The sequence below is a fragment of the Aptenodytes forsteri genome, unplaced genomic scaffold (assembly GCF_000699145.1).
Source record: "Aptenodytes forsteri isolate BGI_AS27 unplaced genomic scaffold, ASM69914v1 Scaffold119, whole genome shotgun sequence".
Taxonomy (NCBI): domain Eukaryota; kingdom Metazoa; phylum Chordata; class Aves; order Sphenisciformes; family Spheniscidae; genus Aptenodytes; species Aptenodytes forsteri.
The window spans coordinates 13,353,002-13,363,695 of NW_008796165.1; the positions used below are offsets into that span (position 1 = coordinate 13,353,002).

At 41.6% G+C, this 10,694-nt stretch overlaps 1 protein-coding gene across 1 annotated transcript in view; it reads left to right on the plus strand.

Moving 5' to 3' along the window:
• ROR1 (receptor tyrosine kinase like orphan receptor 1) overlaps positions 1 to 10,694 on the plus strand; it is a 58,440-nt gene that overhangs the window by 13,004 nt on the left and 34,742 nt on the right. Inside the window, exons 2-3 of the mRNA XM_009287431.1 lie at positions 541 to 828; positions 2,285 to 2,315. Coding sequence (XP_009285706.1) covers positions 541 to 828; positions 2,285 to 2,315 — 319 coding nt within the window. The remainder of the gene's footprint in view (positions 1 to 540; positions 829 to 2,284; positions 2,316 to 10,694) is intronic.

Below are 10,694 nucleotides of genomic sequence, written 5' to 3' on the forward strand. Positions count from 1 at the left end.
AACTGTCTTTATCTCAACCCACAAGTGTTTTCTCACTTACTCTTCCAATTCTCTCCCCCATCCCACCGGAGGCTGGGGGGGAGTGAGCGAGCGGCTGCATGGTGCTCAGTTGCCAACTGAGGTTAAACCACGACATACGTTTTTCAGGTTTATTGGTTAACAAAAAGGAAAAGTAAAAGAACAAAGAGAAGCAGTGTTACCTGCTTTTTCTGTGTTAAATAAAGGCAAATAGGGTGATGTTGAGAAAGCAGAGAGAATCCATGGGTGTATAAAGGAAGAGAAGTTTTCAAGAAATACAGCATTACTATAGTGCAATGGAAATTCCAAAATTTCTTCCTTTTATTACCATGCAAAATGATGTGGGACCTATTGCCTGCCCTGAAACATCAATTAACAAGTATTATAGTTTTCTACTAAACCTGATAGCCACTTCCTTTGTTTCCCTTTCAAAGACAAGAATGAGCTTTCTTTAAAATGCCTTCTTCAGGCATTTCCTGAGCTGGAATGCTTTATTCACCCTTTTTTCTTTCAACATAACAGACTACTTCTTGACGCTTGATGAACCTATGAATAACATAACTACCACCCTTGGCCAGACTGCAGAGCTGCACTGTAAAGTCTCTGGCAATCCTCCTCCAACAGTCCGTTGGCTGAAAAATGATGCTCCAGTTGTCCAAGAACCCCGGAGGATCTCCTTCCGTGCCACAAGCTATGGGTCTCGACTGCGAATAAGGAACCTTGACACTACAGATACTGGCTACTTCCAGTGCGTTGCAACTAACGGCAGAAAGACTGTTTCTACAACTGGTGTGCTGTTTGTAAAATTTGGTAAGTTTTCTGCTTTTAAAGTGTTCAAACTGTTACTTAGAAAAACAACTGTGGAGAAAGGTGTGTTTATCCACTGAAAATGAATGCACTGATGTAGTGGTATCAGCCTGTCTAATTTAGCCTATTTCTGGGAGCATCTCTGGGATGGCAGCTTACCCTCTCTGCCTGTTTGCTCTTTGCTCAGTTGAGATGCCCGTGTTGCCAGCTGTAACGGTGGCTTTTACTTTCAGCAGGACTGAAACACAGGGGTCACTAAACAGCAATGTTCATTGATATGCTACCTGAGCGGATTCAGACCAGACGAGAAAAAATATTTTATTCTCAAGTGCCTGAGTGACCTCCTTTGTCTCTAGTAAGTGAGAAATTTCAGCTTGCAGTATAGATTGGAGGCATGTTAGTGATACATATATATACCTGTCAGGTAAAATGAGCACTTTTTCTTCAAAGTTTATATTGAGATAATTGCCTTCAAAGCTGATCTTACGACTGAGAAGATTCCAAACAAGAAACAGGTTTTGTGTGTCTTCTCCTCCACCTCCACATTTCAGAGGGAAATAATTCACTGAGATGAAGATGTTTGCACAGAGTCCTAGTTAATCCTCTTAGGAACTGGACAAATAACACACAATGAATGATATATGTGATGAGTTTCATAGTCTTTTTTCATAAATCTCCCACATTTTCTAAATTCTAATAAGAAATTAATCATTAGATGTTCTCTCATAAGGCAGTTGTCCTTTAGCTTGTATCTGAAATGTAGGAGATTTTTATCTGAGCAATGATACTTTTATAGGCGCTCCTGTAGAAAATAGTGAGTATTTTTCTTTTTTCTGACTGGAGCAATATTAAATCTCACGATTCGATTTCTGGAGCAAATACTCATTAGTATGAACGTCCCTGAAATCTGCTGCAGTCGACTCGTCAGTCTGCACTGTGCCGAAGAACATGCACTCCAGCCCGCTCAGTCCTTCCAGTAGCTGCCAAAATACAAGCACCGAGGGTGGTAACAACGAAACCTTCTCAGCCGGAGCCCACTGAGGTCAGAGCAAATTTGATCAATGCATCTGAATCCGGCCTAGGATGAATTCCCTGATAAATGATGAAGATTGATAGGGGAAATGATGCTGTTTTCTCCCACTTACAGTTACAACATGCTTTTCTACAAGCCTGCTGTGGTTCGCTGTAACCTTTTCTGTGATGGCCCGAGACACAGTTGAATTGCAGATGAGTGCCTCACCTGTTTATTGTCCTCATCCAGGGCATTTTGCAGACAGTCATTGCTGCAAGATACAGTCTTGTCTTTGATACTGAGAAACTGCGACTCGTCTGTTAAACTACGTAAACCACATCCAACATGACAGACTGTTACTTTTATCTTTTAAAAGGTTTTCAAAAGCTTCCTGCTTGCTACCTCGCCATAACTCATCACACTGTTTTTCTTCTGTCACTTTTCCAGGTCCCCCGCCAACAGCAAGTCCAGGATCATCGTAAGTTTTTTCATGTCTGTTATGTCGATTCATTAATCTTGCATTTCAGCAGTCAGAAGTTCATTTTTCATTTTGTGTGACAGGACCACTTTTACATTCCACTTTAAGTCAGATAATATGGTAATTTATTATAACTGAATTATCTGTCTCATAGATATATTTTCATGTTATCATGTCAACTCCTATTTCTTACCCTAGACTTCTTAATTTCCAATATTATTACCTTTAGATCCTCTGGTGCCTTCAGTCTTTGAACTGATTTCAGTGTACCTACAGGTATGAGTAGAACCTGATCTTCATACATGTCAGGCCCAATCCGAAAAATATTTATCACTACAAGTAGATTTTACTACCTAGGGGCTTCTTACTGATTTTAAGGGTCGTAAACTGTATCTGTATCTATCTGTACCTGTATTAGTAAACTGTCTTAAAACTGAGTTTTTAAAGATTGAGTACGTGGGTGGGAGTAGTGGCTGTTTTTACAACAGCTCTCTGTGTCCTGGAGCTCAGGTTTGGTTCCTGCTGCTGACTCCATGCTGCTGGGTCTGAGCAGTTGCCACATTGTTGTTTAGTTTCGCGATACATGATCAAACTTGCTCAACTTTTGTAGTCCCTTGTTGTTTTCAAGTGTGATCTTCAACTGTTCTGAAGTTTGAAATTAATTTTGTGATAGAGTGTCCAGCTTACTCACATCTTACATGCATGGAACAATACTGAAAACTCGCTTCTCCTGGTGAGGGAAGCTGCACCATTAGAAGAGAAATACAGTACCAACTAAACATAAAATGAAACTATTAATATGATTACAAGGGGTGCAAAAGCTTGGGGATGCGAATGTTCCTGACTGTCCTTATAGAAGATCGTTCACAAAGTATTGCAGAGGGTATAAATTAGGGGAAGCATCTGACCACAGAAGGACATGCTAGGATGCCCTCTAATGGAACATCATAAAATGTGGTTTTGTCTTCTGTTTTGAAGGTACCTGACCTGAAGTTACTGAGTTTGTTTTGGAAGGGGAGCTCTTTGCTTGGACTTAGGCTCCATTTTGTGATTGCGATGTTCTGGGGAGGAAAGCTTCATGGTACTGTGGGAAGTAGGGGCTGTTGTGCTTTTTAGCAGTTCGGAGACTTAATTAATGAGTTGAGATGTGTATGTTGTGTCTGCTTCCACCTAGTTTGGGGTTTCTGAAATTCGTAAGGTTAAGCAACACATCCTTGGTGGTCAGAAACCCACAGGAGAGCAGTGTGAGCACAGAAAGCAGAGAGCTGTGCTGGAATTTCACTGTCTAGGTCACTCAGGATTGCCTCACTTTTTAAAAACAAAATAGATTTTGGAACCTTTTTCCTATTTTTCTTTCTGGCATGGTTTTGGGGTTTTTTTGTCCCCCCTGCAAAAAAAAGACCACAACTTAACTAGCTAAAAGCCTCACCCAGTTACGGAGAAATTACAGCAAATGGTCCCTCTAATTCAGTGAGTGTTGGGCTGAGCTCTAAGGCAATGTCTACACAGTATCATCCAGACCATGAGGAAAAAACAAACTAGTGTCATGAGTGCTAGTTTGGAGACTAGGAGTATTACACTCCGCCTGAGCTAAGCACCCTTCTAGCTTGACATGGCCCTGTCTTATTCTGCGTGCAAAGCCCATATATCCAGGGAACAAACAGTCACTGTTTTCTGTATGCACCATATCAAACATTAAATTGGCTTTAAAGTGACTTAATCCAAGATTTTAATTTTGTTTTCAGCATTCGCTGCCCATTGGTATACAGGTGTACAAAGAATGTGAAAACGTGAAAAAAAAGTGAGACGTCCTCTTTAATAGTTGACTTTATAATTGTGCCTTATAATTTTGTAACCAAAAAAGATATTTAATCATACTTCATTACCCTGGGAGGTTGTGGGCTCTGTCTAGTAAGAGGTCACATTGTACTAAACATTGGAGAGAAACATATCCAGAGAAATGTGCAGAGGGATCTCCGTTTTACTGAATGGAGAACGTTAACGTTCCTGTAGAAGCTAACCAGATTTAATCTATGGAATAAGAGAATCAGGAAGGAGCCTATGACAAAGAAATTATAAACTTGGAACTCATACTAAATGAGAGTAAAAAAAAGGTCAGTGTATGTCGTCTTGAACCTAGTTCATATCTGCTGCCAGTGGCCTGAGTGCAAGAGCCTTACGGATAGCAGCAGCGGGTTAGGTCCAGCTATGTGAAGCAAAATTGCAAAGAGAAATTGCATGTTGTGGAATGCAGGAGGGAAATTGCCTCAAAATCTATTCCTTGCTGTTTGCTGTTCTTTCCATGCAAACAATATCTTAAGTATTGTATAGCCTACTCATGCATAGCCTTCTCCCTGTACAAGTTGGCAAACAAATTCGTAGCTATGAAATTAATGAAAATTTGGTGGAAGTGCCTGTGGTAAGAGTGAGCCCAGGTAAGTGTCACAAAAAAGCATTTGAAGGACTACTGGCTAAAGGCAGCAGTACTCTTCAGCACAGGGGAACATAGCATTTTGTACAGCTCTGCTAAATTTTCTTGCCTGAAAAACAAATTTATTTAAGTTGTTCTAGAGATTAAAACATAATTTTTCTGGTATTTTGATTGCAAATTTCTTCAAATATGAAGAGAAGTTGGAGCTTGCTCCCTGTGAGACCCTTTGAATGCATCAGCCCTCAGACTATTATGTTTTTCATAGTCTTGATGCCATTTTTGGACTCCGCATTGCTATTAGATGAGCAATAAATATAGTAACGAGAAATACCTGCTTTTATCTGTGAAAACCAACCCCATCTATGCCAGCCTCAATATTCAAGTTCCAGGGTGATAGATGTACTACATGGTCGACCTCCCTCCCCATTGTTTAAGACTCATGGAAGTCCTATGGGGAAACATGTTCTTCAAGGAATAGTCCTGGAAGCTGGGTCAGAAAATATCTTCCTGCCATTTTCTCAAAAGTTAAGGTCCTGGTGCTTTGGCTAAACTGGCTGTGGGTCTGTGGTTCAGCTGATTTCAGTTCCCCAAAATACATTCATGGGAACCTACGTCTCTTCCCCTGCTGTGCAGGCTGACGGCTGGTGTTGCTCTGAGCAAATGGACACTTAACCATACATCATCATAAGGACATATCATATTATTTTACAGTGGTGAAATGAAGGCTAAATATGGAAAGCACTTTGAAGGATGTTGTGGAAATGAAAACTCATGCTTGGGTAGTGTTTGTGCCTTATCAGCATGACTTTCTTCTCCTATGATAAAGCAATGAACAAAATCGATGGCAAGTAGCAGCCTTGCTCAGTGGGCGTGCTTTTCCCATGTTGTCGTTATCAATCTACCATGAGTGGAATGTTCTGTTCATTTAAGGATTTAATTTGAGGATCATGTTTTTAAAAAAATCCATATGCTCAGCAGTTTTTCTTTGCATAATTTATAGGTGCAGAGTTCTGCACTGATGTGATGGCAGAAAAATAGATGGGCCAACTGTAGCTTAAAAATAAAAAGGTTAAACGGACGACTTCTGTAAAAGAAGACAGGCAATGCTAGATAACATAATAATTCACCTCTGTGTTATATCCTTAGTCTTTCTGCTTTCCTTAAGCACTGTTATAGTTAGACAGAGCCAAATGTCTGATTTGCAAATCAGTCTGAAGTGAATGAAAGAAACTCCAGCAGAAACGTACCACTGCAGTCCATAAGGAAATCCAGAACCCAAGGTATTGCTGCAGTGTAAAGCACTGGCTGACCTGAACGTCCTTCCTTTAACTCTCTTGTGTTTGGCAAAGGTCAGCTTTAAAGCCCTTATCTGCGAGGCCGTGGAGTTACATTCCATTAATGTGCTCTGCTGCTCTGTTTCTGACATAGCTTGAAGAAGCTTCTTTTGTTTAAAAAAAAAAACAACCCACGTTCCTGCTTTATAAATAAATCATTATTTTATCTTTCATTTTGCCGGAAGGCGCTACAGATACAGTGCCAGCTACAAGCAGCTCAGTGAGCTGTGGGGACAGTGCCAACGCCTCTGTCCTGCAGTCCAGATGTGTGCCCAGGAGCTGGGTGGCCACGCCGGCTCTGGCTCTCGGACTACTGGAATAGTTTCCATAAAGTGAATGGTGTCAAGGGCACCTCCACAACAGGCTGGAGTCTGGGGGGGGCATCTTCTGTGAGATAAGTCAGGTCCTGCTGGCTCTTGGTGTAAAAGGCCACCATCAGCTAATTTAACCCTTTTATCCATGGAATTTATGAATGCAAACTCAAATTTAATTAATTGAATAATTTGAGGAAGATCAAAGGGAACATTTTGCTAGTTAACTATTTTCCAGCATGTGTCGGTGTATACTTGTGCGTTGCATATTTCTGTGTGCATATATATATTGTACACACATGTATGTTCATGGCTGTAGCCATCACTTCTAAAAATTTCCGGAAAGGCCATAACTTTAACATTATTTTTGAAGTTCCCATGCTTCACATCACTTTGAAACTCACTTTTTATCTGTCATCCATGGCAAGGTTTGGTCCTTTAAGGACATAGAAGTGTGTATCTTAACCTCAGGTCTCCCTGGTTGCTACAGAGATCGAAATCAGAAAGGGCTGAGGTCAGAGCACAGCAGATTGCAGGAGATGAGAGAATTTAATATAACAATAGAGATACTTTGGCCTGGAAAATGGTTGTGTGCCCAGTCCTCTCCATTATTATTATTGTCCTTTTTTCCTCATTCTGTATTGTTTCCACTACCTGGAGCAATGGCTCTATGCTGGCCCTGAACTTCACCCGGTCCAGGAGAAATCCTAGGCACAAATCACTGAAATCAGAGGAGATGGAGCACACTTGCACTCTGTTCGAGAACTGCCACAAGAGCTATAGTGGGAAAGAAAACAAAAACGCTCTTTCACATGGTCCAGCCTAAAAATGAGCTAGACAAACCCTGCTGGAGTGTAGTCCAGTGGGAAGAGTTCAGGAAAATGCTCTGTATATTCTGTGTCGGAAAACCACCCACAATTTATTTTGTTGTGAGCGTGTTTCAAAAAGGCTTAACCTGCAGGTGAAATAGTTCACTCAACAACAGAGACTTTTGACTTTATTACAGTTGAAACATTGGAAGAACAGCGTGGCACCTCTTGGAAGTATTCTGTAAGTTCGCAAGACACGGTGTTTTAGGTTTTAGAGGAGAAAAATTATTAGCACATCAATATTACTGCTCTTGGATGTACAGTGGTTACAGTGCAGCAGAGAGACAATGGCATGAATGTAAATCAGACTGGATGTGTATACCACGGACTGGCACCTCCTGAGTAGAGTATATATAGTCCTTGTGTCAGTATTGCTCTTGAACAGTCCTTTTATTCTTAACGGAGCCTTTTCTTTCTATATATATATATATATAACCTAAATAATATATTGTTTTGTTGTTCTTTATTTAACCACTGGGAATGAGGAGAGGAGAGGAGAGGAGGAAAAGAGGAGAGGAAAGGGCTGTAATTTTAAGGGGCATTTGATTCATAAAATCAAATGGGGTTTGTGATTCCCAGAAATAGCTTGCAAGGCTTGTGAAACCACAAACCCCACAGGATTCTCCCATCCTCTTTTTCAGTGATTAAGTTGTTTTTTTTTTTTTTTAGTTAAACACATCTGGGTTTTTTAGTAAAACAGATCTTTTATACAGTGGCTCTGTGTGGCTGGATGTCAGCATGGTCCTTCAACGAGAAAACACATAACCACTGGCCAGCATCCAGGTGAGACTTGGCCAACTGTGTATTTGATTGTGGACTTCAAAGAGTAACAGAGAGACTTTCCCCTTTTGGCCATAAGCTATGCTTTATAGAAGAAAAAATGCCGATAAAGAGGCAAGAGTAGATTCACTGGAGAGCCACTCCAGCAGCATCCTGAGACCGACCTCCCTGCTGCTGCTCGCAGCCAGCCCCCTGCACCCCAGGGCTCCTGCACCCGGGCTGGGCACCAAGCTTGACCCCCAGGATCTTGGTGAAAGAGGTATATTGATTTCAAGTCCTGTAACATGTTTTGTGGCTGTCACAGAAACTACCTTTGTGTTGCTTAGTGACGGTGGAAATTTTGAATGAGGACTGAAGGCAAGTCCCATGAGTTTTGGTGCAGGATCTTTTATAGCCCCACTGTGTGTTGGTGCAACAGCTTGTACATACGGCATATAGGATCTGAGACGCAAACTTGAAGTGGGATATTCTATGTGGAGGCCAATATAAATACATTTGTGCAAAAAAATCACGCGGTATGAAGATGAAGTCTGAGTGGCTGATGCTGACAGAAACCATGTTACGTTCTGTTGCATTACTTCATTTGAGTGAAAGTAATACTCCCTTAGTTTTGCCAGGGTCTGAGAGTCAGATTATCTGCTGTGAGCATGCCAGTCGTGGAAATGGAATGTTTCTAGGGAGAGCTGGACTTGTCCTCTTCACTGGGTCTTTGGTCTGGTGCGTGCTTATCTGCTATGCCACTGTCTTGCCTTTTCCCTTGTTCTGATTATTCTGCTGTGATTTTCTTTGTGACATTCCTGTAGCATCACAGGCAGTAAGGTGGCTGCTGAGGCACCAGGGTGTATGGATTAGGAGAGGGCATGCTCTTGGACTTTCCTGAGCAAGCAAAAATAAATTAAAACCTCTGGGTAAATGTAGTACAGGGTTTAGGAAGCCATACTTGTGTCTTGTATTAAATGAATTGGCTACAGGCAGCATTCTAGTGCATTTTATCTACCTCAGGGTACTTACGTAGCTAAATATACACATTATCTGAGAATCCCAGGATCCTTTGCCTCTTTGCCTCCTCTTATCTCCCAGACCACATACGGGAAACTGAGCCAGAGTAAGATTAAAGGTGTGTTTCAGTTGCCTTAACTGCAGCTGTTTGTGCTACTTCAGATGCAGCTGAAGTCACACTGGTCACCTTGTCTGGGTTTGACACCCTGGGCTGATTTGCCCGAGCTATTGCATGTGTAGCCTGTAACGAAGTAGAGCATTGAGCTCTGTCTCTGGAGGCACGGAGCAAAACCTGTGCCACTGGATTATTGTTCTTGTCTGCTACGGCTGTGCATCATCCACTGGTTTTCATGTGAGCAATGCTGCAAAAATCCGAGTTCTTTGCCACAGAGCTCTTACCCCAGCTCTTACTAATGAATTGGGTTAAACTGTGTTTTGTGATGCTGTGGTAAGTCTACAAAAAAGAAACTGGCCTGTACTTTGGAGCAAGATTGACCTTAGAAAGTGCTTTTCACTTTTGAAAGGGTATCTGATAAATATTTTTACAAATTTTAGCTGAAGTGTTCCACCCTTATCTGCCTGTAGTGCAAACAGAAAGCCCTTCTGTCTTCAGGTGGCATGAAGGAAAGGTATGACACAATATGGAGACGTAGTTGTTATTATCTGAAAACAAATTAATTACACTGATGTCAATATTTTTTTAAGTGGGGAGGGAAAAGTGAGTAAAGTACATTATGACTTGGACATCGGGAGCCAGAGTTCCCTAATGCATTTTTATAATACAAGGGAAAAGACAATGTGCTATTAAGAACGGGGTTTGTTTTCATTCTGCACAGGATCACCCATAGCAACTACATATGCAAATAAATGTTTGGTATAGAAATGGCCTTTGTGGAATGCTACAGGCAGTAGTTGAAGAGTATTTGGGCTTTTATTTCTACAAGGCTTTAATATGACCCAGTTGCATAGTCAGTAACCCCTGATGTTGCACGCAGGATTTGTAGCAAGACCCCAGGAGACTGAGGGAGTTGAAAACTTGACCCCAGTGTTTTGTTCCCCTCGTCCTGAAGCCAACTTGTCTGCTTATGAATGGCACTGTTGCCTGCTCACCACATCTTTTTCAAGTGCAAGTCTACACAGGCAGCTTAGTGCAGCATCCTGCTACACCCAGCTCACTTCAGCAGCTGCTCTGTGGTACCTAAGGACAGGAACACAGGCACTGCTATGACATTTCTTGGCAAAATCAGTTCTCAGCTCTGCATGGTGGCCTTCCTCAAGAAGTGGTAACACAGATCCTTGTGCTAATTCCCACTGTGCATCCAAACAGAGAAAGTACATAAGGTGAAAGAGTTTCTTGACGTGCCTGCAGAGGTCAGAAGGAGGCAGGCAGTGTGGATTGTGCGTGTATTACAACCCACGGTGGAAGTGAAGATGAAAAGATGAAATTGCTTTTACTTAGAATCATAGAATCATTTAGGTTGGAAAAGACCTTTAAGATCAAGTCCAACCATTAACTTAGCACTGCCAAGTCCACCACTAAACCATGTCCCTACATCTACACGTCTTTTAAATATCTCCAGGGATGGTAACTGAACCACTTCCCTGGGCAGCCTGTTCCAATGCTTGATAACCCTTTCGGTGAAGAAATTTTTCCT